The sequence below is a fragment of the Falco punctatus genome (assembly GCF_963210335.1).
Source record: "Falco punctatus genome assembly, chromosome: 8".
Lineage (NCBI taxonomy): Eukaryota > Metazoa > Chordata > Aves > Falconiformes > Falconidae > Falco > Falco punctatus.
In genome coordinates, this window is record NC_137588.1 from 20,855,881 (window position 1) to 20,881,048 (window position 25,168).

Here is a 25,168-nt window from a genome sequence, read left to right on the forward strand (position 1 = left end):
AAAAGGCAACACATTATATGATGTACACTTAATAAGAGACGTCAAGGGTAACAAGAAACAGTTCTGTAAATGCTTTGGGAATGAGGGGAGAAAGCAAGAAAAAGATTTGGTTTGGTGCTTAAGGATGAGGAAGGGAAAACCATCAACAAAAGAGACATTGAAAAAGCTGTAATTCTTATCTTTTTATCAGTCTTGCTTTGAAAGGGTTAGCTGCAGTCCAGTGGCTAGCACAATTAGTGCTAGAGAAGGAGGAAAGATCTTGTTCTCGTACTGAGGAAGAACAGGTTACAAAGTACATCCATAGAGTACATGAATGACTAGGAAAGCAGAAAAGAGAGTATTTACTTTTTTAAAAAGGGAGGTGGGAAAAGAAAAGAGTCAGATAATTAGTTTCAGTTCCTGGAAAAATACTGGAAGAGTTAATCCAGAGCTTGCAGACACTGGGTTTAGAAGAACAAAGGATATGAATACTGGCCAAGAAATGTTTTTCAAACATAAATCATGTAAAATCAAGCTAATTTCCTTCTTGGAGAAGGTTACCAGCCCCGGGGATAAGGAAAGAGCAGCAGAAGTCCTGAAATTTATCCTTAGTCAGGCTTCTAACTTGCTTTACTTGACATTTTCATAAGCAAGTTAGGCAAGCGAGAGCTAATGAAACTGCTTTTGGGTGAATGAATGCCTAGAGAGCCTTTCAGAATTGGAAGGCTGTGCTGGGCAGAGAAGCATTTTGTTCTGTGTCCAGATCTGCTTGGTATTTTCATTAGTGACCTCAGGAAATGGGAGACTTGAAGATGATCCTAAGTGAAGAGATGTTTCAAGTATGTTGAAGGATGGGATTAGGATTCAGAAAGATCTGGAGAAATGTTGGAAAAAAGGATCTGAAAGATAAAAATTTGCTAAAAATATATGTAGAATACTTTGCTTAGGAATAATTCCTTGAAAAATATACTAGGTTCTGGAACAATTGGCTAGGTAGTCATTTTGCAGAAGATCTGAGGGTTGTGGTGAATCACTAGCTGAATCAGCAGTGTCATGCTGTTGCAAAATGGCAAGCTGGGAGTTATAAACAGGATTACAGCCTGTAAACCTTGTAAAGTATTTTTTTTTTTTGCTCTGTGTTGATAATGCCTTTACCGGAATACAGCACCAAAAGGTAGTAAATCAACTGGAGACAATCTAGAGAAGAAAAATAAAAATGATCAAAACTTTAAAAATCATGACTTCTGTGGAAAAAAAGGAGAGTTAGGTTTAGACAATCTAGAGAAGAGATTGTTTATGGGAGACATAGTGAAAGACTTCAGTTGCTTTATCTGCTTTGTTAATGGGCCAAGAATTACTGGACTTAAATTGCAGTAAGGAAGTTTCAGATTAGGTAGTGGAAAAGGTCTCTATCTGTACAGATGGTGAAGGACTGTAATTATTACTGAAGAAAGCTGTCAAACCTATATGAAAGGTTGTATTTTAAGATTGCACAAATTTCTGTGGAGAAGGAGTATGAGTTCCCTGACCAGTGAAAACCCTTCCAGTCCTATTCTTTGACATTCTAACATTGCTAGAATGTTTTGTGAACTAAAAGTTAACTCAGAGGTCTATTGTAAGACTCTCTGAAGTGTTTTGCAAGTAAGAAAGCAAAGATTTTGCTTCTGACTGTATTGTTACATTCTGTCAAAACTGCATTGTTGAATGGTTGAGTGAATTACTGTCTGTTGGCTGTGCAGTAGCATTTATCATTGCAGTTCACAGAACTAGGTTTCTAGTTGATGACTTTTTTGAGACATGACTACCTACCAACAAATTTTCAATAAAACATAAATCAATCAATAAAACAATTTGTTTATAGAATTTCATAAATAATGAAATTAATTTCAATTTAGTATTTCTTAAATAGGAAGAACATGGAGAACATTCAGTTGAAAAGATGCATTGTTTTTATTGAGACATGAAAGCTTGCCTAAGAAATTCACAGGTTTATATTTCGGTGATGTTTTGTTATGCCAGTATATTAAAAAAAAAAGATGCAGAAAGCCTGTCTGCCCCATCCTAAGTAGCATAAAATCTAATTAAACCTTCATGGGAGTTATTTTGAGCACAGGTTAAGACAAGACCCAAAATTTGTATGTTTTTATTTAGATATGTACAATGTCGGAAACTATGGATTTTTAAACTGTAAATTTGGGTCCAAGTTCCATTTTGCTTTACAGCATTTTGTAGCTAAGCTTCTATTCACCAAGTTTTTGTTTTGTTTGAATTTCAGATAAATATGAGAGAGAAGCTAGCAAATATTGGAATGAATTTTACAAGACTCATAAAAATAATTTTTTCAAGGATCGCAATTGGCTGTTTCTAGAGTTCCCAGAAATTCTTCCAGAGAAAAGGAGACAAGAGTTGAAAACAGAAGAAAGATCTTCAGAACACACAAAAATAAATAGTACCAACAGTTTTTTACACAAAAATGAAATGTTTGAGGAAGGAGAAAAATATTGGAAGAAAAATGATGGAGGTGGTTCTACTGCTGTACAAGGATATGTATATAATAAAAAGCAAGAAAAATCTCCTGCTGACAATCCTCAGGGTAAAGTCTGTGGAGGAGAACTTGGAAGGCTAGAATCCTTCCCTGGTAGTGATGCCACTTACAGAATATTAGAGGTAATGCACTGCAAATACTCTACCCATCATACAGAACTCAGTTGCTCAAAAGCCTGTTAAAGACGCTTAATAAGTATCAAGAAAGTAAGCTTTCAGAATTGTACGTACTACAGTCACCTATGGCAGAAACTTTCAGAAAAACCTAGAATCTTGGCTTTGTTTTCCCTTTAAAGTTTATCCCAAATCAGAATTGAGGGCTAGACTGTCAGATTCAATTTTCGCTGGAATCTGGGTTTCAGATTTCCTAAGGAAACTTATGCCTTAAAGTGCTCTGTTCTTAAAGTACAAGTACTTGACTAATTTGTGCCAAATGGTGAAATTGGACAAGAATATCGTATTTTCCTATGCAGTTTGAGAGGTGGATTCTCTCTTAACTTTAGAAAGCCATTGAGGAGAAACATGATCATAGCAATGATCTGAGAATTGTAGCACGAGCTGTTTATACCTTTTCTGTCCAAAATACCTTCAGGCCTAATGGGTCCTGCCTAACAACTCATGTAAGACGAAAGATTAAAAAATAGGAGGTTTTATTTGCTCATGTATTTTAACTTTTTGATTTTCTTCCGATTTTAGGTTGGTTGTGGTGCTGGGAACAGTGTCTTTCCTATTTTGAAAGTTCTATGGTATGTAGTGCTGCATTTTCAAATATGAAAATTCTGTTCTCATCTTCTTAATTTTCTGCAAATGTTGGTGCTAGACTGGTGCTGCAGGAAGTGTTGAGAGTCCTGAAATTCTGATTGCTTGCAGACCTCAGATAATGTTGGTAGCACCAGCACAAGATACTCCTCATACTGGTCAACCCTAGTCTTGGGAGGACCATATTTGCTTACAAGGTTTGTCTTCAGGTGTGTTCAGGCTGATTTCTGGTAGTTAAAATCAGTCAGGTAAAATAGTCTCTTGTCTTATATGTCACTGTAAAGCTACCAGATATCTCTTCAAAAGCCCAAAATCGGGGACAGTAGATAATGACATGTGATCTAATGGTAAGAAGTTGTGTTATTTCTGAATTTGGCTGGTAGGCTTTGTCATATTGCTTCAGGTTTTAGTGTCAAGGAAGGTGTAAGTTCTGTATTGCATTACTTAATTCCTTGAAACATCTTAATCCACTTAGTGTCCAGTTTTAGAAAAAGCTGTTACAACAGCATGTCCTCTCTCCATGTAGGCAGGAAGGCTTTATTGGAAAGGCTGTGTATGTATAAGGGTTGAAATAGTTTTCTTTTTATTCATGCCTTGAAGAGCTTGAGTTTGGTATTCTATAAATGAATTCTGATTGCTGGCATCACCACTATACAGAAATACTCAGTTTTGCAGATATGGAAAGAAGAGAGCAGGAGGAATTGAGTGATGCACCAAGGTCATACGTGCAACTCATTAGTGTTACCAATGCATCTTCATCCCACAAGTGCCTTGCTTTAGACAGCATGTAATGAAAGGGGAGCCCTGTTTCATATGAAAAGTTTGGAAAGTAACACTATATAGGGAAAAGATATCATGTGGCTGTATTAAAAAAGATGAGACAAACTTTTGTGTCTTCCTCACAGGAGGCATTAGTCATAGGTTGGCATTTCTGCTAATTAAGAATCCACTCATTAGGTATTTTTCCTGGAGATCTCTATTCTTATATGTAAATCCTCCAGTCAATCACATTGGCTGGTACATTGAACGACTCACATTTATCTTGTATGTGAACTGATGGAAACCCCTCTTATCTCTTAGCAGACCTGGCTTTATAGCACAGTTGGGTTTACTATTATTTAATAATATTAAAGTTGCATAATATAAATACAGAAAATTTTATATAAATAATATAAAATTTTTGTATGCCTATAAAAAGAAGCCAGTGTCAAGTATGGGTGTATCCTGGCTACAAAAAGCAATTCCATTTAGGTTTGTAATGTAACTTCTAAACAGCTTCCCACTGCCTTCCTTAAATTTTAAGTTACTGCTTTTTAATACAATGCATCATGAAATCACTATGCCGATCAAGCTGTGCCTTTGTTTTAAGTTGACTTTCTACATAGCTCCTCTTCTGTTGTAAAAAAAAATTGAAATAACATCCGAACAAGTCAATTGGGTAGTCAGCCTGACCTTTCCCAAGGGACTGGCTGGGTCTAAAGCCAGGCTGCTTGTCTTCATCCATGACAAATATCTAAACTCATCAATCCTCATGGTGGGCACAGAACTGATAAAAGTTTTGCTCAGCAACAAAGATGGAATATATTTTGGTCCACAAGGGTTCTCCTTTTGAGCCCTCAGAGAAAAGTCACTAACTTAGCACTGTATACTGTGAGATCTTATGGGTGCTGCCGGAGTTTGATTCCCTTTCTAAAGAAACCATCTGTCCAAAATCTCCAATATTTTTAAAGACATGTTAATTGATCATGAGTTGACTGTGAGGTCATCCCTCACTAGGTTTTGAGGGGGTTGCTCAGTTTCTCTTAAGTGATTTTTTTGGAGATGAAAAAAATCTCTCCATAGAGTTACTAGTATGTGATGAATGGTACAAGGAAATTTGCAGCTGGCTGAGTCTTGGATGGGACAGGAAGGTAAAAGACAGCTACAGGAAATTCTTACTCATCTTGGCTTACAAAATGAAGGGGATAATGGAGGAAAACAACCAATACTGCTTAATCTAATCAAAAGCACAGCAAGGCAGTGCATGGGAACCCAAATGTCTACAGAACTGTGGATGACTTTTTCAACACCCCACCCCTGCCCAAATCATATTGCTAATTAATAATTGCTAATGCATACATGGGCTAATGATGGAGACTTAACACAGTGCTTCTGTAAGAAAATGTGACCTATTAATGTGTAATACAACACCAGGACATTGTCATCAATCCTGACAGCCCTCTGTGACCTTCTTTCTTTTCCTTTTCACTTCCTCCCTGACAAGGCTATCATTCTCCTTTTTATACTAACTGCCTGTTGGTATTCTTATGAATTTGTCTGCCCTATTGGTTCATTACAACCTATGTGGCTTTCCATGTGCTAGACATCAATAAGGCATGTTTGATCAAACCCGTGGAGAACCCCAAAGGGCCCTCTGTAGTTCTATGAACACTGATGTAGACTTTTATCTTTTACAATAATAATTTATTAACTGGTGTTGGTTTTGTTTTCCTAGCAATATACCTGGAACCTTTCTGTACTGTTGTGATTTTGCTTCAGGAGCAGTGGAGCTGGTAAAGGTAATTCATATGCTTGCTTTAGAGTACCTTATAAGCCTGTAATTCAGGAGGCTGCCAGGAAGCTGTCTTCATGAAAAAGACTGTGATGGCTTTGACAACTTTTAACTGAAGTTTTCAATATTCCAAAGAACAAAGTCTTACTCTATGCACAGAGGAATGAATACCATCAGTGAGCTTGTTTCTCAGCTTGAGTAAGATACCAGACAGAATAGGCTTTTATATGAAATGTTTTACAATGCTGAATAATTGAAGAAAAAAAGTTTCCTGAGTCACAGTAAATGTATTAACTACTACTGTTCTCTCTGTGCCTCTTTTCATCTTTTTCCTAACAGTCACATTCATCCTACAATTCAGCCTGGTGTTCTGCCTTTGTTCATGATGTGTGTGATGATGCTTTACCCTATCCTTTTCCAGATGAGATCCTGGATGTCATTCTCCTTGTCTTTGTGCTCTCTACAATTCATCCTGACAGGTAAATGAAGACTAAAGCACAAAGCAAATGGGTTAAATCTCTTTTATCATTGGAGGTTTTCAAGAATAGCAAAAGAAGACGATGAATCTTTAATGTATTATTTACTAAGCTTCCATATATATATTTATATAAACCAAGGTATTTTAAATTCTGTTTCTCGTTTTCAGGCTTAAGAGAAAAGCTGGTCAGACTAATTCATTAGTGAGCCTCCTGTCTCCATCATAATACAAGGGGTATATTGTAACTAAATACATCCCTTATTAAAAGTGACAGTGATTCAAGAAAATTACAAATTAAAAAACCAGACCACTGGTCTTCTAGAAGGAAATTATTTTCAGTGATCAAACCGAAACATTCATGATTTAACACCTTATGATAAATGCTTACGTTGCTGATTTAGCTGCACACAAATGCTTACATGCAGGCCTTTTACACCAAGGTGCATTCAGAATTTTGTAACTTGTTTGGATTAAGAAAACTTGATTTACTTTTAGTGTATAGCATTATGTTGAGTACTGTTAGCCTTGTTACTAATGCCTCTGTCTAAGGAGCCAAACTTTGACTGTTAAGGCTGGATAATTGTGAAAATTAATGGGGTAAAAATGCAAAAGAGGGCATGTAAGTTAAACTCCTTGACTCTTCCTCTAACTAGATCATAGGAAGGAAAATACATGCTGTCATTAAAATGGGCTTGGCAAACAGAACAGTATTTGCCCAAGTCTGAGAACTGTTTCCCTGCCTAAGTTATTAATGATTACTAGCTTTTCAGAATTTTTTTCCCATATAAAATATTGCTCCTTCCTATTTGTTCAGAGATGAGCACGTGAGTCATGCAAAGCCTGGGTCTAGATTTCAAAAACAATTCAAGCAGTAGAGTTCAGATCTCTGTAACAGCAGTGATTCTGCCAGGAAGAAATTGGACAATAGGGACACATTCATTCAGTCGCTTTGCCTGTAGAAGCAGTAGTAGGATGTTCTGTCAGAATTTCTGTGGATCTTTTCCTGTTAGTCTTTTGACAATGTGTTTATCTTTTTTTCTCCCCATGTCAGCATCTAAAGGCTGACATGGATACTTGTGTGTGTGTGTATACACATATGTAAAAATTTCCATGTAATTATCTGTGTTGTAAGACCCACTTTCCAAAGATTTGTTAGTCACTACTGTCATGTCATAGAAGTAAAATGGCTGCATAAAGGCAAATGTAATCCAGATTCATCTTGCTCAGTATACATTTTTTCTGGAAACTTTGAGACTGGGAAATGAAAAAGAAAACCAAGAAAATGATGATGCAGAACTTCTGTACTTTGGAGACCTGGAAAATTTACGAGGGATACATTTGTATTCAGCACAATTGTTACTTAGTGATTTCTCTTCAGGCTGTTGTGTTTAGTTTTTGATAATTGCTACTCTTGTACTCCATTTTTAACACACTTTAGTTCTGTGAGAAGGGCCCTCTAAGAATTGGTTGCAGAATTTGAAAGGTATTAAACTTCCTTCAAGCTATGTAATTAAAGTGCTTTAGTCCTATGGGATGAGATTTCTCAAAGCACTTTCACTTTTTGTACATGTACTTCTTTTTGTGTTTTGTGTTGTGCACAAAACTTATGTTTATAGGAAAAGTCTGTAATTCTGTGCACAAATACCTGTCCTGAACAGTCTCTTATTCTTAGGTGGTGCTGCCTTTTCTGTCTGTGGCAGCACACTTGATTGCTTGTGTTGAGCATGAGCAAAGAGGACAACTTTTAAAGCACTTGGCTTCCTCTAAGGGAATTCTGTGTCTAAAAAGTGTGTGATACTTTTTGTTCTTGTTTGTTTGTTTGGAGTTATGACATTATTTTCTGCTGAACTACCTCATAATCCTGTCTCTTAAAAAGCAGGGTAAGATGCCTGCATTACTGTTGTAGAAGGACCAAATTGCATTAGTGCTTGAGTTCTGACATTCTTGGGGTAAGGGGGTAAGGCCACCTGAGAGACAGGGATGGTGTAAAGATGGTGTTCTTGGCACACAGCAATTTTATGCTGATTTTGTATAGGTATGTAGGACTTACTCTTCTTTAGCTCTTTTCAGATACAGTGTACTGTCTTTCCTTTTCATTCATTCCACGTTCGCTCTGGCTCCTCATCTTCTACGTGGTCTATCTGCTTCCCTGTGGGATTTGAATTAGGCAATTTGAATTAGGCAAGGGGACTTCTCTACCTTGCAGTCTGCCCTGTGCAGACTGGCTATTGTGGTCTTTCATGAATGTGGAAAGCCCAAGTCCGTCAGTTTATTTGGAAAGAGTGAGGCAAACCCAAGCCATTACTCATTAGTAACATATTTTGCGGAGTAATGCAAATGTATTTATAAGAAGCTCCAGTGTTAAAAAGTGAGAATGAAGATACTCTGGTCTAGTGAAGGGGAAAGAATACTGTGTATGGTACTTATTACTATCATACATACAGCAGACTGGTGTAATCTTGATAAGGAGAAACTGATGTTAGATATCACCAAGATTCACAAACTTGCCAGCATTTTGGAGGATGCAGGATTTCCTTCTCTAACTAGCAATATGCAGCTGGAGTTCTGCCAGATTCCTTGCCTGAGGTACTACTCAGATTCTTCTTTCCATCCTCAGCCACCAGGTGTGGAGATACTGATTTTGTGTGTATGATCAGTGCCTCCTAAAGAAATCGGGTAAGTTTTTGTCTGCCTTCCAGGCCCTTGATTTTGCTGTGTATGGGAAGGAGGCTCAGTCTAGCTCACCAATGCACGTAGCTAACTGTTCATTCACTGTTTGTCATATATCTACTTGACCCATATGACCTATATACTCAAAAACTGTGGTTTAATCCATCCTTGAAACTCAGCTGAAGTGAAGGAAAAGGGCTCCTTCTCTTTTCAGTTTGTATTCTCTTACATTTCCTTTTAAATTTTTGGTTTAGAGGCTTTTTTGTAGAGTTCTTCCTGTTGACTAGTGCCTGGCCTTTTTATCGTAAATATAGACACATCTCACTGTAGTTTGAGTAATCTATGTACATTCCAAGCACCTAGAAAAACAAGTTATGTTTTCAGATTTCACAAGTATCCTATCTATTTTCTAAGGATGCAAGGGGTTGTAAATAGGTTGGCTAAACTACTGAAGCCTGGAGGAATTTTGTTATTTCGAGACTATGGAAGATATGACACAGCTCAAGTTCGTTTTAAAAAAGGTAATTCCTGAATGCTTTTGTAGTTCATTGTTCATTTTAACTTTTTTTTTTTTTTAAAAAAAAGTGACATGTCCTTTCTTTTTACTGCTCTAATGCCTTAGGTCATTGCTTGTCAGAAAATTTTTACGTACGAGGAGATGGAACCAGAGTGTATTTCTTTACCAAAGGTATGAAATGGTATAGCTTCATAAAAAGGATTGTGTCTCTCAAGATGATTTGGGTTATAAAAGCTCATCTTAGGACAGAAATTTAAAGAAGGTTTTATTGGCTGCTTTTTTAAATACTCTGCTTTTACAAAGCACAAAGCTAACTGTTGTAAGAAAATAATTCCCTTTATGTATACACTTGTTGCATCTGGACTCCTGCAAGATTCTTTACTGACATTACTGGAAAATTCTCTTTGTCTAAGCATCTTGTGTCTAATCGTATGGTCAAATTCTGTTATTTAAAGATGTACTCAGTTTCTTTCTTAAAATTTAGATAAACATGCTTGGAAGGACAGTTGGTAGCAGTGCTCTGATATTTTGTTCTGCTGTGTTGGTGAATCTGAGCTACGAGGCTGCTCTTTCTGCAGGAGCTAAACTTAAATTCCTGATGATGGGATGCTATTGCTCTTTTCCCATCCACTCAACTTGGTTCTGTTGGCAGTCAGCTTAGACTAGTATGTTTTAGCCCAGCTACTGGAAATTGTGAAAGCAAGCAGCACAGTACTTTTTCTTCCTTTTTACTCTCTGCAACCTAGACTATAAGCAGTAGAGATGGATCAGGATTTATCCCAACCTGAGTAATTTTAGAAGTGAGAAGGAGGATCTGGGATGTGTATGGGAAGTCACTTGAATTCAAAGTTTTCTCATTTTTAAATTTCTTGGTTTGTGCTTTCTCATGACAGAGAAGCATAAAGTTTTCCAGTGGTGACTGGCAAGAAGGAGAAAATTAGGTCGGCATAAATGTGTGGATTGTCGTTTGGCAGGTGAAATAGCTTTATCTCAATAATATACAGTGACCAAATGACATGCATTTGTTTTCCTCAACGGCATACTGAACCCTCTGAAGAAGCAGGATATGTGAATGCCATGAGTAATAACCAATGTGGTTTGGGCCTCAGCATAACATTTTTTACTGTAATATAAATCAAGACCTGTGAAAATTGATTTCTAACAAAAGACTTCTTGCAGGCAGTTTCCTTGATCTTTCAAATCTCAAAACAGATTTGGTTCCATCTTTGGTTGAACTGCAGGCTGTTAATTACTACATTCTACAAATGTATTTATTTTTTTTAATTGCAATACTTCTTCATGTGACAAAATAGATGAGGTATGGAACATGTTCAACTTGGCTGGATTGACTGAAGTACAGAATTTAGTTGATCGGCGATTACAAGTAAACAGAAAGAAAAAAGTGAAAATGCAGCGAGTTTGGATACAAAGCAAGTTCCAAAAACCATTGCTGCTATCTCTGAATAATCCTGAAGAAACCACTCAAAGGCACCCTTACAGATAATTGTACCATGAACTCCAGAAACCGGAGCAAATTTGAGTATGTATATTTCCTATAAATCTTGTGTTAGCCACTGAAAAGGAGAAATATACTGAACTAAAAACCTTTCCCTGATATTTTTTTTTTTTTTTTTTTTTGGTGTGTGTGTGTGTAAACGTATGTGTGAAAATGATAATGATCCAGGGGGTGGGAGGGTGAGGGGAGGCAACATTTCTGACTTCTGCTTTATATGTTATAAAGGGATATGCATTAATCTAGTCATAACTGTGACCAGGAACTATTTTACTTCCTTGAAAATGAATAGTCAGCAAGTATAAGCATGTATCTTGTTCCTGTTGAAATTCACAATATGTAAAAAGTTTTAAACTGAAGCATGCTTATTTGAGAGATTTAGAGAAACAGAGTATCTGTTCTTACTATCACTACAAGCTGTGCAGTGTTGATTTGAGTCATGTCTCTTTTAACCACTGTGTGTCTTGCAAGTGTATTTCCTCTTTGGGGGGAAATTTCTTGATGCATAAATAATGAAGGCAAAATCTCTTTCTGATTTGCATGTAAGTTATCATTTCATACTAACTGCATGTGATATGCATAGGTATCAGTCAGTGATTGCTATCTTCTACTGCGACTGACTTACTCCTCTGAAGTCTCTACTTTCCATCTACATGCTCATCAGAAACATGCAAAACTGGTGTTTCTGTAACAGCTTAGTGACACATACATTAAAGTGCTGTAGGTTGTAAACTGAACATAATGTAGAAAAGAATTATCAAAATGCCAAAACCATGCTGAAACCAAATAGTTAACATTTGCCTGGATAAGTACAAGCGTTATTTTTATGATATGTCAGACACACTAGAGGGAGGAGCAAAAAGAGTAGTTAAGCGTACATATTAATAATACTGTTATGGGGTAATGTAATCGCACTAAAATGGCGATCTACATGGCAGCTGAGATATTTTTGTTGTTTACAAAGATAGGTTGCTTTCTTAGGGCTTGAGTCTTAGAAAAAAGGCACAATGTTTTTATATTGACCCTGGGGAGAGACAGTGAAAGGACAGAACTACACTAGTATGTCAAGTGCTTTTAAGAAGAGAACAGAAATGCAAACACTGTTTTCAGATGCTGGCCATGATACCGAGGCTGTTGAGCTAGTATTTAAAGATGCCACTTCTGCTATTTAAATGCAATTTTACAATCAGTTAGCCACAAGGAGGAGAAGGCATGAAACAGGTGAATGAATAAAATAAATATCTTCAACAAGGATATAGAATGTATGCAATCTATAACATGCGTGCAGTTTTGAATGCATTAATATAGTGACACTCTTAAAGTCTCTTTTCTTGCTTTTGTTTTAGTCTGAAGGGTAAGCATGTCACAGCTGAAAACCTTTTTTTTTTTTTTTTTTGCAAGTTGTTAGCTGCTAAGCTAAGTAGAACTGATTGTCTTCTAGAAAAAAGAAATATCTAAATTTAGAGGTTAAGTATCTTCGTCATCTTTGACAAGATGAGGGACCTGTTTAATTTCCACAAACCTAGATTTATTTCAAGAATGAGTTGCTATAAGGGGTCTTTGAAGGTAAGATCGGATCCTGCATTTCTAGTGTATTCTAAACTCCTGGTAGATTAAGATACTGTTTTATGAATTAAGTGGCTTAGAAAGCTTTGGCTAGCAATGGTGTTATTGTAACCTGCAATAAAACTCTTGTGGTGTAAGTCAAAGGTGAAAATGTAGCTGTGTTTCTTCAAGCCCTAAGTCTTAAGAGACAGTAGCATTTGCATGGGAAATGTAAATAAATATATGCCTATATTTTAATTAGGTTGCTACCTTGTGTTATTAACCTTGACTTCTGAGTATGCATAGCTCTTAGTCTAGCACAAAGCATTTCAGTTGTAGAATTTTCCAGGGGTGGTGATGGTGATGATAAGCTCTTGAGCACCATGTAGTCTTATTCATGTGTGTGATGTCGATTTTCCATGTGTAGAGGCTAATGGAATGTTTGCTTTGGCTTTCACACTGATATGTTGATTCTGGCAAAATCTTAATATGCTATGTTTTTAGTTTAACAAAAATGTGACATCAGAAGAAACCAAACCCTGAATTCTCATATGGCCTTGAGCAAAACTGGCTGTTTCTCTTCCACACCTTGCAGCATTAGTATTGCTGCGTCTTTTAGAATAGTAGTTACTTTTTAGAAGTAATAAGATCAGCTACTATTTGTCAGTGTAGAATATCCACTATAAACTGTAAATAGTCTGAACAGTTTTAAGATTGATAGAAGGGGAAATGGACAAAACCATTATTCCTAATAAGAACTTTTGAATCTGAGTAGGATGCTCTGTATTTTGGCTTCATGACATTTCAGTTTTTAAAAAAATTAATCAAAGTCATGTTTTAAAATACTTCTCAATTACCTGTATTAGTTGGGAAAAATAGTATTACAATATAAGCAAAAGAAAGGAATTATAACTATGAAATAAGAGAAAGAGATGCAGACAACTATATAGGAAGTCCGGTTTTAAATCACTTACTGTTAATTCTGGGGGAAAGAAAAATTAGGGTATTGCACAGTATAGAAATGTAGAAAACAGCATAGAAAAAGACTGTAAGTTTCACTTTTGAGATCTGAAGTTACTTCTTTAATCAGGTTTGTACCTGAAATCTCTAATTATATAAACTTTTACAAGTACAGAGTATGTAAATACTAAACATTTTAATTGTGAATTGCAAATAGGGGTTTTTGTTTGGTTGGGTGTTTTTTTTTCGTTCACCATGACTTCCTATACTAGTAAAGAAGACTTGTGAATATATACAAGTGGCAATTAGAGAAGAGTAATCTTGTTAGAATTGAGCTTTGACTTCGCTGGTTTTATTGGCTTTGGCTTGCTTGATCAATAGTGTGTACTTTTTGCCAGTCTCCACTGGTATAACGTTACATGTACATACAGGAATACATGAGAATGGTACTCACTGGCTTAGATCTTGCTTGTTTTTTAAGGAAGTACATGACAGCTATAAAGTAAAGAAAGTGATCTTTTTTCCTACACTAATTCTGAAGTATCTAGTCACTAACAATTAACTGATACAAAAAATATTGGTTATTTTCCAGCAAAACCAAGGCAGGTGCTTGTGCAGTTATCCACAAATCACTGAATCTGAAGAGGACAACCAAAATGCAGGGCAGATGGGGAGACAGCGGGAACCCTAGTGACACTAGGACGAAGTTTCTTGTATTGAAAACTGCTGTTTCTGCTTTGTCTTTGGCTTGTGACTTGGCTAATCTGTAGATTCCACTGTTCAATAATGACTAAAAATTTGTAACAAACCATCCTGAAATTTGTATTAAACACCAGTGGAAATAAAACAAATTTCGCTGCTTCATTTTGATTTGTGGTATGATCTTTTTTCACTGCTGTGGTGTGCTCTTTGGTTTGTTGACATATGCCTCATTTCCCCTTTTTCCTGTGCTAGGTAGACAATTAAGCAGTTTCCACAGAAGCCATAGCACTAAAGTTTGCTGGATGGGTTATTTCTAGGATCAAAGCAAGAGAGTTTTATTTCCTTCTGTACAGAACAGATTGCTTTTTCTTTTTGTATGAATGCAATTAATTGTATAGATGCTAAATTAATACGGTGGTATTAGCTGTATTTTTAAATTATTTTAAGCCATACATACCTTAGGGTATGCTGTTAGTAATGGCAGTGATAATAGTAGACAGTTCATACATAAACCATTTCTTCTTTATAGAGTGTCTTCATAATGGGTGGTTCAACCTTGGAATGGACTGACCAAGAAGAATGAGATGCAGAGCTGAACAGGGGACTGAGGAACAGAACACCATGGGCACCATATAGGGAGGAGATGCAAAACAGGAGACAGCGTGGCAGGGTGAGGACTCTGTGCTTAGAAACGAGTGAAATTAAGTGTAGGAGGGAAGAAGAAAAAGGGGACTGATCTGTCACAGAAATAGGGTAAAACCCTGGTAAACAAAAGAAATTCGGGTAATGGTTGGAAGTGGAAAGACCTATCTTCTAAGTCTTTTTCTCCCAAGTGGTATTGTATTTTCACAGCTTAGTGGAATATTATAGGCTTTTCATCCATATGTGCACAACGTATTTCAATTTATTACAAAGATGGAATGTTTCATTTGTTGTAGTTTATATGTGCTGTGCACATGTTTGCAGTAGTGCAGGCAGGTTTATGATACACCTGTTTTTGCTTTTTCTTTAGGGAAAAATGTTTTTACCTTCTTTCAAGTAGAACTCTATAGTGACAGAAGCTACACTCCTAACCTCTTGGGAAGCAAGTACAAAAGAATAACAGAAGTGTCTGCGTCCTTATTGTGTTCCATCGAGGTATGACAATTAAGTTTACTCCATATGTTCTGATGTTGTCCCATTTAAATCAAGACCATATCTGCAGATTATCACCTTGAAGTGCCTCCCAATCTCAATTTCTGTTATACTTGCATCTGTTCAACAGAACTTAAATGAATTTGTATAAACTAGGAATACAATTTAAAAGGAAAATAGCAGAATAATCTTTAGGTTTTACCTGGGATTACAAGAGTTTAGAGAAGGAACATGTTTATTGTTTTTAAACACTTTCACAGTTGCAGATCAGCAGTCATCCAAGAGGCTGAAAATACAGTTATTCAAGGTATAATGTGCATCATCAACTTTATTAAACCAAATATCCATGTTATGAGTGTTAGCCACAGGTATTTTGTCACTTTTTACCGTGAAAAAGGAGTTAGTAGTAAGGGATTTGCATTTTCAGAGGATGTTTTATTGATCAGGTTACTATAATTTTGAAGGGAACATGAAAGATTAAGAAAGCAAGTGAATTACTTCAATGATGACTAGAACCCATTGATGACATAAACAATTTAATAAATGCTCAAAGAATAATCTGAGGATTCCTCTGTATTCATACTAAATGAACTTTTAAATTCATTAAAAACACTGACTTGGTGTATGCTGCTAGTTATAAAAACAGCCAAAATGTTAAAATTTAGAAATATGATGTAAATAATAGAATGCTATATAGTTATAAATGTAATGTAAAAATAGAATGCTTTATAGCTACTGCATAAATCCAGTGTTTAGTCTTTTCTATAGTGTGCCCTGTTCAGCTAGAAAAAAGATGCAGGTAGAAATAGATGGTGAAAATTCCTAGAGACAAGAAAAAACTTCATATGAAAGCAAGTTAGGCAAATGAATGATAGACAATGTGAGGGTGGCATATAATGTTAGTATTTACATCTAGTTTATCCCTTTTACATGATACAAAAAGCAATATAAATTGGTCAAATTGGCAGGCAACAAACCTACACTGATAAATATATACAGCACAGCCTATAAAAAAAACAAGGAATCACAATGTTCACAAGGCCAAAAGATTGGTGAGTTACCAAAAATGGGTTATATTAGATTTTTCCATTTTCATTTTTATATGTGTGAAAGGAAAAATCTGCATATTTACTGTTGCTAATGCCTCTAATAAAAAAAAAACCACAACAGTCCTACAACTTTTCTCATTACCTTTTTTGAGATCCTAACATTGCTCATCAGTAGAGCTAGAGAATAAACCTGAATACAAAATGGGTGTCTAGTAGGCACAGATTACTGAATTATGAAAAGATAGAGGGGAGAAAGTAGGAAAAAAGAGAACATACTAATTGGCATGACAACATGTAGTTCTGTAGCAATCATACAGCAGTTAGTATTTTATATGGAATGACAAATTCAGTACGGTGCCTGAGAGAGAGAGAGAGACTCACCACACTTTCCTGTCACTTATGACAATATCACTGTAAACTGGCATTTGGACAAGCCAAAAGCCGAAGAATGAAAGTAATTGGTTTGCTAAAAGAGCATACAATTGATTAATTATGCTTGGGTCAAACTGGGTATATTGGAGGGTTTCATTGCAGAGCCAACATTAATTTTTTCTTTCTTTAGTGTCAGGCACACTCTAGCCTCCATTTCCGCCCAAATAACAAGTGCTCTTTAAATGGAGGAGCTGCATCTTTGAACTTGAATAAAAGGGTTGTTGTGCAGTGTAGGATTTAGCAGATGGGCTTAGAGAATCCGAATTTACCACTGGTCTTTTATTCTATGCTAGGAAAAGCTTTGCCATTTTTAATGGCTCTGCTACATACCCTGTTAGGCACAGTAGTCAGATGTCATTCTGAGGAATGGGGCAGCTTAGTTTCCAGTGACACTGATTACACTCAACAGTGAGAGGATGAGAGAGAGTGGTGGGTGGAGAAGTGAAAAGGCAGTGTGAGGTATTTGAAGGAGGAGGTTTGCACTCCAGCACTTGTATGTGGGTGACAATCCCTCTGAGAAACAGTTTTTACTCTGAAGTGGAGCAGAGTTGAATCTTCTGCACTTCAGGTTTAATCTCCATCCCCATGTACTACCAGTGCAGCCTGTAGTTAAATGTGCATTTACTTAAAATGAAGAGAAAATAGCAAGAAGCTGCATCTTCAGAATGGAGCTGTGATTTCACAGAGACACCCTGGCATGTTAATCCCTGGCATAAATGGGTGTAATTCTCAATGACAATGCTAAGCCTGTTTACACAGGGGCTGAGCTAAACCCAAAGATGATACACAATGCAGTTCAAAATCAATCATTTAATCCTTTTTAAATTTTGGTGATCTATACATCCAAAGATGTTTGTGTTAATAAAAGATGATATGACAAAGCTGTGATTGTCACTGAGCATAACTTGCTTTGAGATAAACATTATGACAAACACAATCCTAATCTTGTTGTAGATAAACATTTCATCTTGTTATTCGAGACTGAATATTAGTGAGTTGAACAAATACTTGGTGGTAGTTACCGCACTCTGAAATAAGGTCTATTTTTTAAACTGGAAATAGTCTGAGCTAGCTTATACAAAGAAAGAAGAACAAAGTCACGCTGGCAATGAATATAGGTTTTATTTTTCTGAAGTTGACATGGAATCAATATAATCAACAAGAACCTTGGTTTTAGGTTTTTTTTATTTTGCACATACTTATTTTAATAGCAAATGAAAGCAGAAGAAAAAGGAAAATTCAGGGCACGCAGTCTGCAGAGCGTGTAAGTAGTAGTATATCACTTAAGATATTTAACAAACTACTGAACTACACTCTTTCCTTCTTGCATCAATTGGCTTGAGGCAGAGTATCAGCAACAGTGAAGATTTATTTTACTTTGAAGTAATTAATGTTAATAAAAGGCCTCAGGGTTAAATCTCACAGAAAAAAAAATCTGAATCTTTGACCCAGATTCCCAATGTCATTTATATCAATATATGTCCAGAAGACTCTTAAAGTCTATGGAGTCACTTCAAGATATAGACTAGTTGCTTGAATCCAGATTAACTGGTGCCTAATATTCCTTGTAGAAATAAAAATGCAAACATAAAGTACAAAGACGTTCTGTCGGTAAGAACATCTACGCTAATCATTAAAAAATTTAATTAAAAATCAATTGCACAGACACAATAGCTTTGTTCACTCTTCTTTAAGGGATGAAATTTGGTTTGGGTTTAAGATGCTCACATATTTTGTTTATATTTTAGTGTAGGATTTTCAGATTTTTTTTATCCTACAACATTTTCTAACGGGTGATATGAAACTTGACAACCAACCAGATAAGCATGGTTGATAAAGATAACTGACTTACAATAAAATGCTTAAGACATGTTCATTTTTGCTATGTTTCTCTCTCAAATACTTGAGAAAGTACCTGTGAGAAGGCATGCCTGTTCTTAAACTTAACAGTCCTTTGAAGTCCAAAATAAGAAAATTTGCGAAGATTGAAAAAAAAAACCAATAAGGAGAAAAATGGCTTTTTTAATGCATTGTCAGGAAGTGAATATGCATATTTATGTCTCCCCATCTTTTTAGATTTTATAGAAATTGTGTTATCCCATTACCAAAAGACTTTGCATACCAGTAAAGCAGTGTAATTTAAACTTACATTATGCTTTAGGCTTCCATTTTTTTCACAATTGTTTATTCTCCTTTTCCTAAATCAGTCCACCAGATTAAAAAAGAAAAAAACACACATAATAACACTCTTTGAAAGCCACAAATTGTGGATGATATTGCAGGCAAATATTAACTGAATGTTGTTTCCAGTGGATTTTCCTGCCATCTGTGAGATCAAGAATGGGACAGTTTTATCTGCTATGTTACCAGCATTTTTTTTTTAGTAGATATATTCTATATGTGTGCTTGTAATGCTTCATATAATTTTCATGTTCTTGTTTCCAGCTACCCTACTTTCTGATTTATGTTAATAAAGCCTATGGAGATTCCCAAGTGGAATGTAAGTATTACTTACATTATCTAAGTATTACTATTTGTATTCATAAAGTGAATAAATACAAAGTTTAACATAAATCTCCACGTGTAACTACATGAACAATGACAGCTTCAGGCCTCTTGGTTTTCATACCCAGCTTACTAGGTGAGATCAGCAATGAACGTGCAAACTTTCCCCAGGGGAGCCTAGAGCGACCTTTTTTTATCTCTCTGAGAGTGTTGCCAATTATTTCAGTGCTCCCTGATAATTATTTAAAAAAAACAACAACAACAACAACAAAACTGTTACTGCTACAAAAAAGCCTAAAGGACTTAAATTGTATACATACGTGTGTGTGTGTGTGTATAAAAATAAAATGAGAGCATAGAGAACGTCAGCAGGCTGGGAGGTAGAGAAATGGAAATTGGCTGGCATCCAATTAAAGTCCAGGCGTGAGAAAAAAGAAATTCTTTAAAGAGGCTTTTTTAACATAAGGTAAAAGAGAAAGGTTGTATGCTTAGAAGTTCTTCCTAAAACCAATGGTAGTATGGGATGAGAAGTAAAAAAAAAAAAAAAAAAGTTATTACTGGTCTTTCAGTTTTTAGTCTGGAAAAGCGTGTAAGCTGTAACTTTCACATTTGGACTTTCTAAGCACTTTTATACAAGGGGCCTGCTGGGGATCCACATTCTTCTGCAGTCAGTATGGGTGCTGAGTCATCAGGAAAATTGGCCATTTGGTTTTAGGTTTCTAAATATAGAGGTGAACGTTTAAAGCCCTAATCTGGGAACAGTGGACACTCGTATGCAGCTTTGGTGACCTGAATGACTTCATTCTTAACAGTGCTCGTATCAGAACCAAAGCTGTGCCTGTATTACATGTGCTGCTGAAAAATCATAACTTCTATGACAAGCAAAATATAATCAATTACAATTTAAAAATGAGTAAAAGAGATACATAAGAGTGGCGAGTTTCAGTCTCTGCTAAACATCAAACCTCTCTCACACAACAGCTCGTGTGCCCCGTGCAGAGGAGGAGGAACAAGCGGGCTTTGGGGGAGGGAACAGAAGAGCAACCTCGCTGAGGGAAGGAGGCCTGGGTGAAGCCTCGGAAGAGGTGAATTTTGACTCTCCAGTTGGGTTTCAGCTCTCATGTTCAAGGGGTAAAGGAGCGTGAGTTTGTGCGAGTCTGCCTGCCAAGTGTCAGTTCTCTGAATAAACGTTTTCAGAGAAGATTTGTACTAACGTTGCCTTTGCAGTTGGTATGTTGCACCAACATTCAGTACACAGGTTGGTGTTGTGGTTTTGGTGGGTTTTTTTTAATTATTATTTCTGATGAACTTCTGCACACTTTGGTTAGTTTGTTTGGGAACTCTGCTAAAAGCAGACCATTGACATTCAAAACTGACAGATTCCGAATTACAGAAGAGTTTTCGCATTCACTGTAGATAAATTTGTATAATGCAGTGTTGTATAGCAGGAGGGCCTTCTTTAAAAAAGCGAGGTTATACATTGGTGATTCAGTGTTCTATTTCGACAGTGTTCTGTGCCTTCTGCATAGATCCTAGCTGCAGAACTGCTTGCTTAGCGCTTTGCCACCTGAAAATGTGGGGTGGGGAGGGAGCGAGTCTGGTCAACAATTCCCCACGTTTGGCTGAACGTGGGCGCTGCTGCCAGCAGCATCGTGCCTCCCCGCCGCGGCAGCCTCGGCCATGGCGCCTGCGGGTTGCCCCTCCACAGGGGCCGGGCCCCCTCCTGCTGCGCTCCCCACGGATCCACTGCCGCAGGTCTGGCAGCGTGGGTGCCGTCTCCCCGCCCAGCTGCTGAGGTCCTCCGGGGAAGTGAGGCCTTGAACGAGCTGTGAGGTCTGACGGGGTTGTTCTGGCAGGCCAGGTATGGCCCAGGGGCACGCCATCGCCTGGCTCGGCTTTACGTGCTTCGTTATTCAGATTGGTTACGGTCCAGGTAGGCCAAACTCGTGGTGTTTTTTGAGTTAGGGTAAGGATATCTAGCAAGTGGAGAGTGGCAGAGGAAAAACTGTTTTAAGGGAAAAACATTTTTTTCTATAAACTTTGTATCTACCTTTCATCCTGAATTCATACCCACAATGTGCTTCAAGAGTCAAGTGAAATAGCTGGGAACAGAACTACTTAATAGGGTGTAGCCATGTTGTGTGACGAAGTACCAGCCACTGCATCCAACGTGTAGTGCTTTTGTGCAGTGGCCGTTCACGTGTAGCTGATCGGTTAGTCAAAAACCAAAGTCATTACTGTATTATGTGAGCTTCCAAAGGAGACTGTGCCCTCATTTTCTGTGAGAACGTACAACATGCAAAGTTTGAGGTTTTAGAAGTTAGTCAGCCATGTGTGAGTTACCAAAACACAAGTTAGCAACTTATGTTAAAATTTGAAATGAGTGGGTTTTATTTGCTTTTAGCTCAAAACCGACTTTGTCAGTTTCCTCCCAACTGCTGTAAGACTCAGACAGACGATTTTACAACAAAAGGGAATTTCTTGACAATATTACAGCAGGATGATGAGAAGAATCTGTTTCTGATTAAACTTGGGCAGAGGACTGCACTAACACTGTCTTCAAGGGCACTGTTACCAGTCTGCCCCTAGCCGTAGGCTTCTTGCCCCTTGCTCTGTAACACCTGCTAAACTCATGAAGCTTCTCAGCAGCATGTAGAGGGAGTCAAGATCTCTGGGCTCCTGAAGGTAAATGTCTAATATGTGACCTAAAAGTGTATTTCTGCTGCCTGTGATGGATATAAAGAAAGCAAGAAAGTCCTGTTTTATTCCACTGGGAGAAAAATCAGTAGATGTTATATTATCCAGCCCTTTTCATTGGGATTTTCTTATGTGGTGTTTGGAGAGGACTGAATCCTGCTTTCAATTATGCATGGTATGCTGAAGGTATCGATTTGGGACTTTATTACCAGTCTTTATTATAATTTTTATTTTGGGTGCTGTCCTGCACAGGATCAAAACCAGAATGTGTCTGTTTTTCTTAATTGAACTTCCTACTGTTGTTTGTTATTTTATACCTACAGCGTTCAAAATGCTAGTTATTTCATGTGTGCTACCATTAATATATAATGGATGAGACCTTGGGACCATTAAAAAATATAGGATGTAACTGAGACGAGACAGAGATACGAGATGTGACTTAGTGATTGTCTAAAATATAGCCACCATTCCAGCTTAAACTCTTCAACAGTGTGACCAGTTGCTACATTTCATTTGAACCCTGTATGAAAAGAAACATGGAAAATGCAAAATATTTCCTGTACCCACAAAACTTATAATGCTTCTTTTCTCCTGTGGAAATGACTCCCCTTGTGTATTTAGCAATGAGATATACCCAGGCAGGTAGCCATAATTCCCAGTAGTACCTTTTGGGGTTTGTTTTCTTGTGCAATTTGATGCTGTTTTCATTCAGTCTTCTTCATCTGAAGGCCCTGAAGCTTCAGTAATTTCTGAAGATGTTGCTGTATGAGTTGTGGTGTGTGGTGGGTTGACCCTGGCTGTATGCCAGGTGCCCACCAAAGCCACTCTATCATGCCCCTCCTCAATCAGGCAGGGGAGAGAAAATATAACAAAAGGCTTGTGAGTCGAGGTAAGGACAGGGAGATCGCTCAGCAGTTACCGTCACCGGCAAAACAGACTCAACTTGGGGAAATTAGCTTAACTACCTTTAAAATCAGAAAAAAACCCACCTTCCTCCCACCCCTCCTTTCTTCCCAGGCTTAACTTCACTCCTGATTTCTCTACCTACTCCCCCGAGTGGCACAGGGGGACAGGGAGTGCGAGTTATGGTCAGTTCATCATATGTTGTTTCTGCTGCTCCTTCCTCCTCACACTCCTCTCCTGCTCCAGTGTGGGGTCCCTCCCATGGGAAACAGTTCTCCATGAACTTCTTCAATGTGAGTCCTTCCCACGGGCTGCAGTTCTTCATGAGCTGCTCCAGCCTGGGTCCCTTCCATGGGTGCAGTCGTTCAGGAACAGACTGCTCCAGCGTGGGTCCCCCATGGCATCACAGGTCCTGCCAGCAACCCTGCTGCAGCGTGGGCTTCCCAGAAGGTCACAGACTCCTTCAGTTATCCTCCTGCTCCACCGTAGACCTCCTTGGGCTGCAGGGGGACAGCCTGCCTCACCATGGGCTGCAGGGGAATCTCTGCTCCGGCGCCTGGTGCACCTACTCCTCTCCTGCACTGGACTGGCCTTGGTGTCTGCAGGGTTGTTGCTGTCCCATAGTCACACTCCTCTCTTTGGCTGGTGCAGATATTATTTCCTGTGCCCCCTTCTTAATACGCTGTTCCATAGGCACTACTACTGTCACTGATGGGCTCAGCCTTGGCCAGCGGCAGGTCCATCTTGGAGCCAGCTGGTATTGACTGTGTTGGACATGGGAGAAGCTTCTTGCATCTTCTCAAAGAAGCCACCCCTGTAGCCTACCCTGCTACCAAAACCTTGCCATGCAAACTACATGGTGAAATTAAATTTCCTTAGAAAATGGAAAATTTGTGTATAAAATATGCTTGTGGATTTCTCTAATGAATGTGCCAATGCCACAAAGGGCCCACAGCAGCCTCTTAGTCACTGGCTAGTATTATGCAGTGTTTAATTTATGCACAAATATAGTCCATCTTTTAGAGGGCATCACTAATATGATGGTTTTAATATAATATAATAAACCATAACAAAATATGGTAGTTTTCTTTCCCATGATTCCTAAGACCCAAGCTCAAAATTAATATAACAAATACTGTTCCGACCCACAGGAACCAAGTAAAAGTTTTGCCACTGACTTCACTCAACATCTCATCAACATTTCATAGTCAGATCTGCAGCTGTTATGCATAACTGTTCAGGTAGATCTGGTGACACTTTGATCAGTTTAATATCAAGTGTTGTTGGACTATATTTGGTGGGCCCTTCTTGATATTTGTGGTTTTAGTCTTCCAGATAGGAAAATGTAGAATCTTTTGGAAAAATTAAAAGTTAAGAGAAGATCGTGCAGCTTGAGTGTATTTGTGCACTGCTGTGTTGTTGGACTTTTTAAAATTAGTTTTCAGTTCTTCTCAGATGTGCTTTAGTAAAAGATTAATGTTGATGTTCAGCAGTCACAAGACAGAAGCAGTCCAGAGTCTGTGTCTGCTCCTTATAGAAAAGGCCTGTAATAGAAGCAGCAGGATGACTTAATACGAAGAATTTTGAAAAAGGAAACTAAGCTGCTCTGTGTTCTCATTTATTAGACAGAGAGAGGGAACTGAAGAGTAACCTTTAAGGAACTCAAATCGCACCTGAATAATTTGCATTTAGAATGGATGTTCCTTTCGTGTTCAATTGGTTTATTGAATCCATGTCAGATTCCTGTAAATGCTGCACAGCTTTTGCATCTCCAGTACTTTGCCTAAATGAAAGACTAACCTTTGGAATCTGGCTTGGCTATATTACATTTATGTTTAGTCTAATAGAGGTGATGAAAGTCATTGAACTGAATGGCACAAATTCCCTTGCTCCTTTAGAAGCAGCTTTAACAACAATCTCGCTTGGATGTTCAGAGTGACAGGAATTAACATCATTCCTATACATAGGAACATGCTTCTGCTTGAAGCAGCCTTCACAAATTCATGTTTCAGTAATCTTCTACGAGGGCAGAGTGTGGTGCCAAAGGAGGAAAAGCTGAATATACTTTTCATTCCCGGGAGAAATTAAAAAGAAAGCAAGTGCTTTGAGTGGTGAGCAAACCTGCCTTCATTTTGATTCTGCTGACCTGCCATAAAGAAACTTGAAACAAAGCTCATGTTACTGAACAAAAATATTTTGAAAATAAGTGTTTTAAGGAGCTGTGGAGTTG

The 25,168-nt window shown here is 37.6% G+C and overlaps 2 protein-coding genes across 11 annotated transcripts in view; both read left to right on the forward strand.

The window, feature by feature from the left end:
* Positions 1-20,423, forward strand: part of METTL8 (methyltransferase 8, tRNA N3-cytidine) — a 34,761-nt gene extending 14,338 nt beyond the window's left edge. For 7 of the 10 annotated variants that reach the window (XM_080398955.1, XM_080398960.1, XM_080398958.1 and 4 more), the window contains 8 exons: positions 2,255-2,646; positions 3,220-3,269; positions 5,777-5,840; positions 6,173-6,312; positions 9,396-9,502; positions 9,604-9,669; positions 10,812-11,038; positions 14,109-14,386. In XM_080398955.1, coding sequence (XP_080255081.1) covers positions 2,255-2,646; positions 3,220-3,269; positions 5,777-5,840; positions 6,173-6,312; positions 9,396-9,502; positions 9,604-9,669; positions 10,812-11,002 — 1,010 coding nt within the window. In that variant the 3' untranslated portion in view covers positions 11,003-11,038; positions 14,109-14,386. Of the gene's footprint in view, positions 1-2,254; positions 2,647-3,219; positions 3,270-5,776; positions 5,841-6,172; positions 6,313-9,395; positions 9,503-9,603; positions 9,670-10,811; positions 11,039-14,108; positions 14,387-14,747; positions 14,889-15,230; positions 15,356-19,278; positions 19,334-20,319 lie in introns of those variants that run through there. The other 3 variants (XR_013929949.1, XM_080398959.1, XM_080398963.1) reach the window with 3 other exon arrangements.
* A 711-nt stretch (positions 20,424-21,134) lies between these two features.
* TLK1 (tousled like kinase 1) overlaps positions 21,135-25,168 on the forward strand; it is a 91,484-nt gene continuing 87,450 nt past the window's right edge. Inside the window, exon 1 of the mRNA XM_080398925.1 lies at positions 21,135-22,023. The gene's annotated coding sequence lies outside the window, so the exon portion shown is untranslated. The remainder of the gene's footprint in view (positions 22,024-25,168) is intronic.